The sequence below is a fragment of the Nothoprocta perdicaria genome, unplaced genomic scaffold (assembly GCF_003342845.1).
Source record: "Nothoprocta perdicaria isolate Ctin4 unplaced genomic scaffold, notPer1 scaffold_46, whole genome shotgun sequence".
NCBI lineage: Eukaryota > Metazoa > Chordata > Aves > Tinamiformes > Tinamidae > Nothoprocta > Nothoprocta perdicaria.
This window is the reverse complement of record NW_020455710.1, coordinates 3,704,339-3,719,366: the sequence shown is the minus strand read 5'-3', so window position 1 is coordinate 3,719,366 and position 15,028 is coordinate 3,704,339. Positions and strand designations below refer to the sequence as shown.

The 15,028-nt window shown below is 40.9% G+C and overlaps 1 protein-coding gene across 1 annotated transcript in view; it reads right to left on the bottom strand.

Annotated features, from left to right (window-relative positions):
* The window catches only part of CEP112 (centrosomal protein 112), a 135,037-nt gene that overhangs the window by 26,930 nt on the left and 93,079 nt on the right, over positions 1–15,028 (bottom strand). Inside the window, exons 21-22 of the mRNA XM_026046715.1 lie at positions 13,202–13,264; positions 10,152–10,301 (exon numbers count right to left, since the gene is read on the bottom strand). Coding sequence (XP_025902500.1) covers positions 10,152–10,301; positions 13,202–13,264 — 213 coding nt within the window. The remainder of the gene's footprint in view (positions 1–10,151; positions 10,302–13,201; positions 13,265–15,028) is intronic.

Here is a 15,028-nt window from a genome sequence, read left to right as displayed (position 1 = left end):
AAATGCAAAAGCTTTAGAAGTAACAGAAAACAGATCAAGCTCTAYGGCCTCACCAGCTTCTCATTTGTGCAGGTCCGTGCTGATCTGCTCTCGTCAGACCTGCCCAGCACAGATCACAGGGCTTTCCCGCTGCTTCCTGCACGCTGGAAAACATCTCCTCACCATAAAAGAGGCTCAAACTTCAGGAAAATCAATGTACAGTGCAGTGCAAAAGAAGCAAGAAGTCCAGTATTGTTAAAGCTGCATAAAACTTCATCTGGTTTTAGGATCTGATAAGGAAGCAGGAATATAGATGTCCTCTGCAGAGGCAGGTTTCACAAACAGCAAGTGAAAGGAGGAGAAGGCTTGGAACCCGTCAAGCTGCGCGAGTTCTCAACAGCACTAAACTGCACCTTAAAATGTGCATTTTGTAAAATTTAGGAAGGAGAATCGACCCAGCAAAGGACAGTGGAAGGAAAAAAAGCAGCACATAATATATATTGAAGACAATGTTTGCACACTGCTTAAGTGTTAACAGACACAACTCAGACCTCACTGCATTCTTTGCCCATCAATCACATCGTGCTTTCCTATGTTGATCTTATTTTCAACATTTACACAAATGAAGTGTTATTCTGGCAGGAATGAAAAAACATATAATAACATACTTAGAACACAGCTGTGGTCAGAGGTGTTTCCAGGTATGCAGACATCACAGCCCACTCCTATGATGCAAATTTTTACATCGGCTTCAGTAATTGCTGTTTTACCCTGCTAAACTGTAAAGGATATAAGCTATGTTAACATTAGAAACAAAAATATAATGATTTTAAATATAGCCTTGCAAAAAAAAAAAAAAAAAGACTTTTCCTAAGCCAGGTAGGACCTTGACTTCTCCTTCAAGCAGGTTGCAGGCTTGGTCCAAACTATGCAAGTGCTCCTGCAGGTATCGAACATTTGGTAGCCTGGATTTTTATTTATACAGTTTCATTCTGCCACTCCCAAGCCTATTAGTAAGCAAACAAACTTCCTTTTCATGTTCAGTTTTCTCTTGCTTGTACTTTCACCCTCTTACATCATGGATTTGGAATACAGCACCAGCACAGACAGCGCCTGGAGGCTTCAGGCACGTGTGGAACGGATGGGACAGTCACCCATGGACATCGTCCCTCTTTAAATAAGCACATCCTCCTTCACGTGTCTCTTCAAGTTYAGGGATTCTGCTGGTGGAAAGGTGGAGGCTGCACAGCAAAGAGAGTCAGACTGGCCACAGGAAGAAAAGGGGCCAAGTTGGAGCATGGTGGACCCATATATGTGGTAGACTCCCTCAGCAGTCACATAGAAAACACACAGAAAAACATTACAGTGCTCCAAGTTTTAACACATTTGCCACAGTCCTAATACAGACAGCATACATGTTTTATAAAAACTACAATGCTACACTCCTGAGTCACTGAATCTCAGGAGATTGGATGAGTCTGGGCTAGATCTTGCTGCCCGTTTGGTAAGACATCCACTTCTGTGCTTCCTGAAACCACCACAGAGCTGCATGAAGCTTAGGTGTTGACATGTCCTAATTATTCCTTTCTCAGGAAGGAGGACTGTTCAGTCTTACCCTAAACTGGTTCTAGAAGGACTTCAAGTTATTTGGTTTTGACTCAAAAATGATCACATTTTTTTTCAGGACATGTTTTTCAGCTGCTCCTCTTCCTCCCTATGCAACAGGCATTAATCCTTGGAGAGCTTTTAAAGCACAGGAGAGCAAAACCAGTGCAAAACTGAGCTGGTGACTTTATTGCAGGTCTCAAGAAAGGAAATGAAAGCTGCATTAAATGTTTTATGTTCTAAGGCCAACACAGGCAGGTTTGAAACCCATGATCTCACGGTATGCTGGGCCAGGAAAATGGCATATTCAGGGCACGGGTTTCCAGCATAAAAATACTCGTGAGGTGAGCTGATGTGACTCTCTTCACCTGCCAACAATCCTGGCAGGAAAATAAACATGTTGAGGAGATGAGCCCCTGCTGCAGGCAAAGGAGGAACCTTACAGAGAGTTGCCCTGACCTGTGAGGAACTGGCCTCTTTGCTTTGAACTTCAGCAGATATTAATGAACTCTTTGTAACCAGCAGTCTGGGTTTTTCACTGAAGATATATTTTTCTTGAGGTGCCAAATATAGGAGACGTATTCAACACTAGAAATACATATTTTAGGTCTCATGATTGGTTGGCCAAGCTGGCAAAAGCTGTTCCGACAGGTACATCCAGCACTATGGTTGCTGACAACTGTTTGTGTTGCACCCGTGGAATAGATACACACGGGGACATGCATCAGTGCAGAAAGATTTGGCTTCAGATTAATTAACATATTGACTTAGCTGAAGTTCTTGACTTCAGAGACGTGAAAGCCTGTACTAAAAAAAAAGCAGAGGCACATTTTTAGTAATAGAAGAATTTAAAAAAAAAAGTTTTTATCAGAGGATAAAGGATTTTGTGGTGCTTGACTGACCTCTGCTTCACTGCTCTTCCAGTCCTCTCTTCATATGGCCGTTGTGAAGAGAAACTCCTTTAGAGTCTTAAATTTTGTCCTGCATACAACACATTTCAGTATCCTCAGAATAAATTTCGCCATGATAGACCACAGAGGAAGAAAACAGGTGAGCACTTTTCACTCCATCAAATCCTCTCCCAGTGGAGGACCTCAGGCTTTCTGAAGAGGTCAAAATACAAACCTATCGATGCCTGCACAGAAGAAAGAGCTTAAGGAAAAGCTTCAGCCTCRAGTCCCCAGCCTTCTCTGTGCATGTTTTAAAGGACCAAAGAAGTTAAGTACTTGAAAACAAGGCTTTCTCTGAAAAATAAATGCAGTCCTGCTCACTGCTGAAGAGAATCACCACAGCCTCGAGGGTAAATGAATCAGTAATGATAAACCATTTCCAGGGAAAGCATCCCAAGCTCCAACGCAAGATGGAAATCACTCATTAAGTCCAGAATCCACTTGCAAAAAGGCTTAAAGAAGAATTCTATTATCAAGGCATAAAAGGGCACCAAGCCTAAACAAAAGTGTGTATAATGCAAAATTTCACGGAAAAGAGGCAAAATATGAGATGTAGGAACATATGGGTTTTTTTCCCAGACTTTTGTGCTAATTTGGCTGCTTATAGAAAAAGAAATATCCATTGAAGGGCAAGTCAAACTGATTTCCCTTAGGACAGAGATAGCCTAAAATTTACCAAGCTTATTATACCAGTGCCCTGACATTAAGTAGACGAACTGCTTAATTCTGAAACCATCCCCAAACCACAAAAACTGGCTGATAACATTCAATTAAAATCACCTGGTTCTTCAAGAAAAATAAATGGCTAAATTCTACCTCTCACGATTTCCAAGGGGGCAGAGCAGAGTGATGGATGACAGGCAGAAAGGGGATACATTTTTATCAAGCAACAGASTCATCACATTCCGGTGACAAAGTTTCTCCCTTCCACCTCTTACACAGAGCGGTAAAAAGGGAGCACAGAATCACATGYGAGTCAGCCCCAGAGCYTGCAAATATTTCATTTGCACTAATTAGAAAGGTGCTCTTAAACCTGCAGCCTCCACGTTCACAACACGCTTGGAGCTTTTGATGTCGTAGCTGGTGCCGCCGCTGCGGGCTCGGAGCCACGGAGCGGGCTCCCCTGCCAGGCTCGCTGGGGGAGTTGCCATCTGATCTCCTGCACACGCACATAAAAGTCCCTGGGTACTTTTTTGCTTTTTTGCTTTTCAAGTACAGTACTGCTGCTTGCAAAGTTCCTTTATTCTTCACTCCACTGATGCAAGAAAGTGGCAGAAATATGGCAGCTTTGGCTACTTTCCTCCGATTTCTTTGCAGTTTACCCTTTATTGCTAGGGAATGAGTAGGTGTTTTCATTGKGTATGGAAAATATTTACAAGAAATCAAGGCATTGGTTTCCAAAAGTGGTAAGAATGCTACTCTTCATTCCACTACCACCCTRTCTTTAACTATCAGTAACTAGTTATCCTATAGAGGTATCAGGCTCACCAAGTTTCTASTGCTACTCTTAAAAAACTCCCCTGTATTATGAAAGAAATGGATAACTTTCTCAGTGAAATAGAAATAACTTTATCTTCCACACAAAAGTGTTTGCTAGTCATTTTTAAAAATGCTTTGATAATATTCATGAGATCCTCTYGCACAAAAATGCCTGCTCTGATATTAGCTTTGTATTTCCTGCTCTTCCTGCTAGATTTATTTGAGTTCCAGAGCTGCACATAAAGCTGGAAAGCCAGAAGAAAATTCTAAATGGAACCTGAATATTCCTAGAGTTAATACGGATTTTGGCAGGAGCACTTTAATGGATAAAGCTGAAATCACGGGTGACTYTCCCCTTCTGCATGATTAGAACAGAAAGGACAACAACTGATATTAGAAAACATAGTTTTGCAAAAAAAAAAAAAAAAATATTTACACCAATACTGGCAATGCAATCTGGTGCTATTTTATCTCACTCCTGGGACCATAAGAAAGATGGCTTGGGGAAATGCACATTGATAAGTAGAGCAGGTCCGTGGATCTTTAGCTGCCAAAGCCTGTAACTTGTGTTACTGTGCCAGGCTTTAAAATCTTTACTGCAGAGTAATAAATGCTTGTGGACTACAGAAGGTTTGCTTTGAAGATGTCATTTGCTCCGGGAATCTTTTGTTGGTTGAATATATAGTTCACACATATTGTGTTTCCACCTACACTGCTGGAGAGGCCCTGCAGTCAAGGCTGTTCCAGCGCGAGCGGGAGGAAGGCTCAGTTCCAGGAAGTTATTGGAGCTGGAACAAAGCACAGCCCTTGGAAAGCCTACAGAGTCCCATGCACAGACTGTTCTGCAGATGCCCTGTGTTTGGAGGACATTAGACACTTGTTTTTATCTTTCCTTTTTTTTTTTTTTTTTTTCTTTCCTCTCCCCCTTTTAAAGTCCCAGACTTTTCAGCACAGGCTCTTCCTCCCGGGCAGCCTGTATCCTAGCTTTGGGGCATCTCCCCAGCCCTCTTTCCAAATACAACGTTCTCCCCCTCGTAAAAGCCCTTGTGCTTTCAGAGCACAGTCTCTTTGCCACGCAGCAGCACAGTGAACTGTTACCATCACATCAGCCCTTGAAAAAAGCTCCTTTCTATTTTCTTACATCACAGTTAAAAGCACTGTCTGCCCTCCTTTATTAGCAGCATAGGCTTATGTCAGTATTATTTAACAGTCAATAGCAGGCAGTCTTCTCTATATACTCCTAATAACTTAGGGCTCCATTCACTATTATTATTTTATTTTGGTCAGTTAAAAGTAATGAACTTAAGGACTTGCTTTTAATTCTCTTCTGTCACTTTTTGTTTTCCAGTATAAAGTAACTGTAATCAAACTAATTAGGAGAAACTGCTGGATTAACAACATAAGATTTTATATTTTATTTTGCATTTATGCAATCTTTAATTCTATAATTTTGAAATTAGCAGATGTAACGCGGTTCCCCTTCTAAAACTAAAAAAGCCAAGAGTCATGCAGCAGAGTGACTTCTGCAGGGAAAGTAAAACACTGAGAGCAACAATGACAATGGAGGGAAAAAGCAAAAATGCAGAGTTTTAAACYTGCTGGATAAAACTGGTTTGCAGTTCAGAGCCTAGGCTAGCACCAGTTCTAGTCTTTTATAAAACTTGTAAGTATGATTTTGCTGTTGGCCATGGTAAGTTCTTCAATGTGTTGAGACATGAAAAGTCAAGAAAAATGCCAGAGTGCAAAGCTTGCTGCAGGAAAAAAAAGATGACTCAATTCTTTGTCTCACAGAGCATGTCAAAGATATTATAAAGTACTTACAGATGCTCAGCCACTCCGATTGCCCGACTGGCTAAACATCTGAAACCCTGTAATTTGGAAGTGAAGGTACGAGGCTGCGCACAATGAAATAATTTCTGTGGCAACAGAAAAAGAGATAAGATCCTGAAAAGGGGAGAGGACTTTTATAACCAATTTTGGTTGCAATTAATAATTGTGCTTAACAAAGTAATGCTAATATGAAAGCAAGTCTATTTTTATTATCATTCATAATGACTGTGTCAACATAGTCATTTAAAGATGCCCTTATAATGGAATTGAGAGCACACAGTAGGAGCAGCAGTTAAAAGCTTAGGGCTAAATCCTCAGTCTCTCTTACACGCTGAATTTGAGTGAATTCATATAAGCAAAGTATTCATATYAGCAAAGACTTGGAAAAAAAAATAGGTACTTCAGAATTTGGAAAAAGAGAAAGTAACAGCTTAAAAGCCTTGCAAATGACATTCACCCGCCCTTTGGGAACACAAAACTTTCTTTGCTGGTCACACAGAACATAGGAAGCAAGAGAGCATGATTTGCCTGGTAAATTTCTACAATTATTTTACAATGGTAGAACACAAAATGTTATAGGTTGGTGCCTTGTAATTCCCCGCTCATAMGAGATATTACAGAGTTATTAGTATTATTATAGACTTAAGGCAGAAGCAAAGAAGTAGAGTTCCTTGGGGGGGGGAAAAAAAAACAAAAAAAACCATGTATCTTCGTTTAGTTACAGCAAGTTTTAGGTCTAGGCTTAGGTTTTAGGCTACATTTCAGGGTGTTTTGCTTAATCAACAACCTCAGTGCTATCAGTGATACATGGTCACAGCCTTTATGTGAACAAATTTTCATTATTTGTCTACTAATAAAGATAACATCAGCTACTGCAGAGGCCACTGGTGGCAGTTCAGGGGTGTTTTGAGGACAACAGGCTACTTCTGCAGGATGACAGTAACTCAGCTAATATTTCCATATCTCTGCCCTCATTTTTCTTTTAATAAAAACATTATTTGTAATTAAAAATGGAACTTGCTAATAAAAAGGGTTGATAATAAAACTGAAAGCAAAATTGGCTGGCTCACATAATTTTGAAAACACACTTTTTTTGATAGACTACATTTTAGAGAGGTTTGTAAGTAACGCCAGTATATTTTGATGACTACTTTCTGGAAACAAAGCTATCAAAGCTATTAAAGAAAGACTCCAAATGTTTTAAACTGCCCAAGGTCCGGAATAATTTTACTTCTGGTAAAAGTAAAATAAGTCCTCAGTCGAACTTTCATATGGAGAAAATGACTTTCCTGCTCCAAGATAGGGCAGCATCTAAGAAATATGTGATATTTAGGAATATTGTCTATTGTCTACATTGGTCTACACCACTTCAAAATTAAAAGTTGCTCTTCCTTGTTCTGTTCTGGCTTWAAAAATACACTTTGGATTTGAACATAACAAAGAAAAACAACTGTTTCCAATTTTTTGTCACCGAGGGAAACATTACTGTGTGACATTCTTTCCTAGAAATCTTTTAAGTCCCATTTATTAACAGAATTAATCTGGTCATAATCTGACTGACTTACAAAGTGTTGAAGTTTGTCATCTTCAACTCATGTCTTGCTAATRAAATTTTGGTGTTAATGTGGGGATATAACAGAATCCTAGAATMTGTAATACAAAACAAAACAACAAAGAGGGTTCCCTTTTACAAAGAAATCATTATTTTCTCTCATCTCTGTTGTGTGTTTGTCACTCTCCATCATCCATTTATTTTCTGAGTCTACTTTTTGATGTGGAGTCCCCACTCAACCATCAACTTCTACATTAAAATGCTGCAAATGTTTTGCAGCTCTACAGCACTTTCAATCCAAGGAACCTAAAGGACTTCATAAAAGACTGAGGTTGGGATTTCATAAATAGCCTTAAGTTATTTCTGCAATGCAATTAACTTGATGCTAGTGCTGAGTCCAGCCATGGGAGTCCAGACTTGGTAACCACTGCCCAAGAGCATCAGAAAAGCTTGGTAAATTCCCTGACCGTTTGATCATGCGGAGCCCTGGGTGATTGTGGCTAGATGTTATCAGGATGTCAGACAGCTAGTTAAATTTAGTTAGTTAAATTTAGCCTGGTTTACACCACACTTSAATACTAATGGAGCTTCTGCACAGACACCTCAAGCGTTCAGCACCCAACACCCTTCCACAAGACGCTTTCTAATATCTCAGTCCACAGCATCTCAAACGGGTTAACAGATTCAAGCAGCTTTTCCAAGCATCTGTAGGACATTAATATAATTGTGCTCTCAACTTCTAATCCTACAGCCTAAATCAATCAGTCCCAATCTCTGACACGTAAGGAGAGGCTCAGCACATTGCTCGATTTGCCCCACACCATGTCCTCATACCACAATCCAAAAAGTGGAAGTCTGGGTGAGTTCAAAGCAGAGATATCTGCATAGGGGCAGGTCGGGTGGGTGGGCTGGCTCCGAGGGCCAGAACGGTCCCGCCCGAGACAAAAGGGCAGCGCGAGCGGTCACGTAGCTGCTCAACGATATTTGCTATTAGACCCTGCAGCGTGATGGAATCAAAATGGTTACCTTGTAAGTCACAAGAAAGGAATTTGACGATCAAAAATTTTATCTTGATTCTACGACTCTGACTGCACAAGCCTCCATTCGGCCTTAGGCCAGACAATTCCCGGTGGAATGCAGAATGCCAAGTACTTCAGGCATTCCTCTCTAACCGGCCCAAACGCAGGCCATCTGGAACCAAAAAGGGCTGCTTGCACTGTTTGTTGTTGTTGTTGTCATAAGAAACAGAACATTCTTCAAGTTTCACATATTTACTTTTCAACTAATGCTTAAGATGTGATTAAAAAAAAAGCCACATTACAGGGATAAATAAAAACTTCTATTATTTCATAGTTGTAACTATGAGAGTCAAGAATCTGAATTAATATCAAAATGATGCATTGTGGTGCCCACATCTGCTTTACTGACTACACACGACAAATCGCTGAGAGTCAGTTGGCTTCTGCAAAAATGTGCTTTGCTTGTGAAAGGAAATAGTCACTRGAAGGTCTCTTACAGGAAGTCACCCCTTGCAATACAAAGGAAATTGCAATCTGTTCCTCAATGTTAGTTTAAATCAATGTTATATTTAGTAATTTTTGACAAGTCTTTTCAAGACTAACATTATATTAAGCCTTCCCCAAAGTTTATATTAAGAATTGTTTTCTCTTTCGAAAGTTTCTTTAATCACCTCCCAAGGTCCTTTCACCTCACCCTGGAGGCTGCTGCCCATCTCCAGGACATCTAGGATTCCATTTTCACCAAGAACAATTTTTTTTGCCCCAGGCTAGTAAGGAGCAAAGCAGTTAGGCTACATGCTGCCTAGAACTATGTGTGATTCTTAAATACTAAGCAATCAGCAATTAGAAACCTCCTTCAGCTTCCAGAAATGAATACAKCTGTTTTCCCTGCTAGGATTTCTCTGTTTAGATACCCGGCTTTCAGCACATTTCCATTAATTCAGTGGGTTCAAAGGGAGATTTTGCAAAGCACAATATTAACGATACTAAACAACATTCAAGAACTCCAAGCATAACATGGCCTGGAATTTCTTTCCCAAGCTGACCGAGTCTTACAAAACACACTCGCAGCACGAGTTGCTAAAACCTTGCAGGGACTCTGCTTGGAAGCTTTGTGCAAGACATAGAGCAGCATGAAGCACCTAATCTCTATGCATTCAAAACTAGCCACTTCTTAAAGTTTCCTTTTGAAGAAAAAAAGGCCAGAAAATGTAACTATGATAATAAAATATGTAAAAGCATAATGAAAACAAGCTACAGAGGACAACTGCTGTATTCCGTGCATATTGAGCAGAGTCTTTGAATAGAGTTTCCAGTGGAACTTAAGAACTGCCTTTGCTTCACTGTGGCCTTCAACATGAAAGCTGAGCTCTCCTTGTGAGAGGCAGCCCAAGGCAGCGGGATGCTGCTCACTCATCTCCTCCTTTTCACCTTTTTAACTAAGAAACTACATAAAGGTGCTGAGCATCTGTTAAAATATCCGAGTTAATATTAAGAGAAACTTTCACAGATTTGACTGAAGCAAATGGCTTGGGACTTGCCAAAAGCCCTAACWTTTTTAAGCAGGCACACGATGAATGAGAGGAAAGGCAGCCTGAGTCATCGGAGACATCAAAGTCCAGGTCCAGCGCCCGGGCTGTGCGAACACGAGCGCTGCCTGCATCCATCTGCCCGCTGCAGAACTTTTAATTACACTAAAACAGGTAGTAGCATCAGTGACTAAGCCCCCCAGATTACCTTGATTGCTCTGTCATTATCTCTAATCAGCTGCTGCTTCTTATCTTCAAACTTTTGTACAACTTCCTGGAGCCGCTGTTCTGCAACAAGCTGCTGCCGGCTGTTCTCCTCTGTCAGAGAGGAAATGGTTGTCTTAAGTTCAGCTATGATCTAAAAAGAAAACAGCAGGCTAAATCTCTCTTCAGTAAGTGGCACGTATTTTGCATGTTTTTATGCTTGGTACAAGGACGGAGTTGGCAAACTCTGCCGGGCAAACTAAATATTTTAAATTAACATATTACACACTAGCAAGCATGAAATTCCTCACAGAGCAAAGAGATGCAAAAAGTGCTGAACGCAAAATATTTGGAAGGGGTTTCCACTATAACATTCCAAAATATTTACTTACAAGGACAAAGCACATCTGTGATCTTCAAAATACAGGATGCTTCCAGTTCTCCACTGCAGTGAAATACCACTGCAAATTTACATAGTGGTTGAGGTACTCATTTTTTAGCACAAGACACTATCATTGGTACTGCAGAGAAGAGAAAGCTCCAATTTTCACACACAGCTCAAACGTTAACCTTGATGGGAAAATTTCTGAGCCATTGAAAGGAAGATATTCTCTTRGCAATACAGCCAGGACCAGATTCAACGGCCCGTGCCCTTAAACTAGACCTTTCACATGAGTCACTTGTGCTTTGTTGAAATCTCTTCACCTTTTTTTTTATCACTGAGGAATGCCATAACTTATCCGGATCCCTCAAGTCTATTTATAAAATTTTATGCTGACATGTAAGTTATCACCCAGCAAGGCACTTAAACATGTGCTTAATGGTAGGTAAGAAGGCAGACATACTAACTTTAATGTATATATGTATTCAAGTTTGACGTTAAGCTGCTGTAGCAGAATCATATAGTCTAATTCTGAAACACTTAAGCACACAGGCAGTCCAGAGAGGACTCCCAGAGCGCTCAGACCTGCATATTTGGCAGCTCTCCTCACTCCTAGAGAAAAATTCAATCATACTGAGGCCACAGTTATTTAGGGAAAAAAACAACATATATATATATATATATATATATAAGATAGGTGTAACTCTAGGCAGAACTGGGCTGTTTGACCTGCTTTGTGCTTTAGATGCTTTACATGACAATTTGCACAAACTAGGCTTTGCTGAGTGTGTAAAGTGATGGTAACACATGCAGTGAGAAGGTGGGAGAAAGTGACAGAGCACATAAATTATACTCATTAAGATAAGAAGGCAATTTGAACTCCACCACTTTGTGTATGTTCCATTTTAACACTTTTTTTTTTTTTTTAAGATAGCAAAAATAATATCACATATGGCTTTCACTGAGTTAAGACAGCACAGAAGCTCTGAAACACATTTAAGGAAATTTTAGCACACATCGGTGGAGAAAGATCTGCTTTGTCCAGCACTACTCAYGGAAAGAAACTGTTTACTTTGTATAAACTTCAGAGAACATTTCTTGAAGTATCTTCTCTGTGTGGGTGTTAAAAGTGAATGTTCCAAGAGGCCACATAAAGTAAGATTAGACTGACGTTGTCAGCAGCACGACCACAAGAAAAGTTGCAAATGACCTATTATTAATACTACACTACAAAAAACTAYGTTCAAATAACATGAGGGATTTGATTCAAACCCACATAAGTAAAGAAATTCAGACTTTGGGGTGAAACGGCTTCATTCGCCAAAAAAACAAGACATATGGTGTGTTATGGTGTGTGTGTGTTGTGCTTGCCATGAAAGCACTGAGAAATGCCAGTTTGGGTTATTTAGCCCATCTCTCCTCAGTAAAGAGAGCAGTAAAGGAGCTAGACAATATTTATTTTAAAATAAAATATATATTTTTTTTCCATTTTGAGACTGCTCCACTGACCAATAAATTTCAGTCTGACAAGGTTTATTACAACATTCAATTTACATGTTTACCACCTGGTATTGCATTACCTAGGTGTCCYCACTGTAACAATTAGAGCCATTTCCCTCACCCTGCTGTTTACAAATCCAGAATCGCTTCGGTTGCTCCATGTGGCTTTAACAAATAGACCCAGGCCCAGTTTTATTCCAGCAGTAAACTGTGCCTGGCACACGGAGCTGGCATGTAAATAGTATAAAATGACAATGACAAAACTAAAATAGAGCTAGCAATGAAAACGTTTCAGCCTCGAGGTCTGACGTGTATTAAACGTTCCTTTGGGGGTTTTACTAATTTTTTCCTATTCTGATTCAGAGGGCGAGATAAAGAATACGTTTGTTTCACAAAACTTCTCAATGGCTTTGGATATCTCCAAGGATGGAGACTCAACAGCCTCGCTGTATGCAAGTAAATGCACAGGAGACTCGTGTTAATCTTTAGAGACAGAGGGCAAAAAGAATATTTACCAATGCTTCCTGATAAATGCAGTCTCAAAAAACTGTAGCATGTAAAATTCGATATCCAATAAAATTTCACTGAATTAAGAGCATGATTTTGGCCAACTTTACAGAAAACAAGACTCAAAGATATTTCTCCAAAGCTGAAATTAAGAGTTTAGAAATATTTCACGTGCTTGTAAACCAGTAAAGTTTGTATTCGCATGTCCTTGTGTCACTAACAACATTTCCCCATCTGTGCAAAGTGCCAATCAAAATGCAAGCTGAAACACTTAAAAAATGTCCTGTCTTATCACTTTTAACCATACATGCACATGTAAGCCATGTTTTCCTCTTCTGTGTTCAAAAGGCTACCCTAAAGAGCAAAAACTCAGTCAAAAMCCCTTTTCAGGCCACTGATGTGCTCAAAACCATTGCTGGGGCTGCGGAGAGGCTGGCTGACCCCTGGGCAGAGCCACTGCACGGCACATGAGGCATCCCCATCTTTTCCTGAGCCATTTTTTCAAGTCAGTTGAGCTTTTTGTACTTTTTTAGCGCTTAAAACCTGCAAGGGATGCTGTGCAGGGGACTTGAGGAAGGCTCACGTCTCCTGCCCACGGAGGCCGCAGGGCGGGAGCCGCGGCCCTCGTGGCGACGTCCCCGAAGCGGCGGCGCCCGGGCCCGTACCTGCGAGGACTTGGCCAGCTTCTGACCGTGCTCCTTCTCCATGTGCCGCAGCCGGCTGCTCGCCTGCAAGACAGGGAGGAAGAGAGGCGGTGAGGGGCGGCCCGTGGGGCCCTGAGGCCGGCCGCGCGGCCGCGCTCCCCGCCAAGGCCCCGGCGCCCCTCTCGTTGGGTTTCGAAAAGACAGGAGAGGAATGGGAAAGCGCGTGGGATTCGGCAGGAGGGAGCACACGCGGTTATCGGGGTGATTTCACGGCTAAAAGGAGGAAAAAAGGAACAAAAAATATCCCCGAGCGCCAGCCCATGCAGGAAGGCGCCCACATGGTCGGCGGCATTTTGCATGCCAGCCTGCTGTCTGCCACCTCTTTTTGTCCTTTTTCCTTTTTCTCCCAAGACTGCTGCTATTCAAGCCCAATGTTTTTCCCAAGCATCCACCTTCTGCTGGCCTCACAGCTCTCTCCTGCTAACTTACTTTTATAAGTTAAAAGATAAGGAATAAAACAAATAGAAAAGCAGGCTGCTTTGTCATGGTGATATCTAGTAAGCAAGCAGATCTGCAACTCCTGGAAAAAATAGCTCTTAAGATCCCCCATTCCCCCCTTGCCCCCCCAAATTCTATTTTTTATTTTAAATTCAGGACATAGTCCTGACTTGTATTTTTCTTCTCAAGTGCCGCTGTGTCACCCCGCTAGACCTGCCTCAAATCGCTGTCCTCAGACGAACTGCTGGGCGCTCTCGTGTCTAAAATTTGAGGACAGGTGCTGAAGAAAAACATTTGTCTCAATGGGGACAGAATATTATGGCAGTGAGTCCTGAAGCAAATTTAATCTGATTAAGTTTTCAAACTCCATCTGACCTCCTGCTAAAATCTTTGATCTGTCCTCCTTAGCCTTATGGAGCAGAACCAGCACCCAAGCACCTGCCTTCAGAGGCGTCTAAAGCTGCCGGGTGCCCCTGGAAAGCAGTGCTGGAACCAGGATCAAGCATACAATCCCAGCAGTTATATATGGTGCAGCTTAACATATTATAGCCTGTTAAAAATAATCTTGAAGTTTATGTGATACTGCAGTTTACCATCTTGAATCCCTTCAAATTCCAAGATGATGAAGCATAGGAAGGTGCCTGTTTTTCATGCTTGCTAGCATCAAGAATTATATAAAGGTTAAGCAAAACTTATTACAAAGTTTGTGTATGATTTTTAAGCACATGTGATTTTTAAAATATTATTATTATAGAGATAATGGCAGTAGGCATTGATTTAGAACAACATATACAACCATTTTGGAGCACTAAAGGAATTAATTTCCCCTTTTCCTACCTCTATCTTAGAAAGCAAGCCACAGACCCTACAGGGGCACAYGGACTGATTGCATAAATAAAAAAGGAGCAGTAAAGCAGAAGTATTTATGCCAGGCAGCTCTGTGCATGTTATACAGCTTGTTATACTCTGGTGGCCCCATATTAACACTTTTCCCACTGTGTCGTCATCTGCTTTCAGATTACTTTTCCTAACACCGGCTTATCATAAGTGACCAAAACTAACTGTTTATCTTTGGAAAAAGTGAAAAATAAATTACAGTAATARTTTAAATTACTGTTACTCCCAGAAAGGGAGATGCTAGTTAGCAAGGCACTGCAGAGATCACATTACAGCTGCTTTCACTCAACTTGCCTGGGGTAAAAGTCTTCATCTTTCATAGAAGCAGCTTTATAACCTCTTGAACCCATTGAAGAAATCCCAATAAATAATAAAAACACACCCATAACTTTCATAAGCAAATTAGAACTTGTTAATTCACACCGAGGAGAATCAGGGCAACCTCTGCTAGAG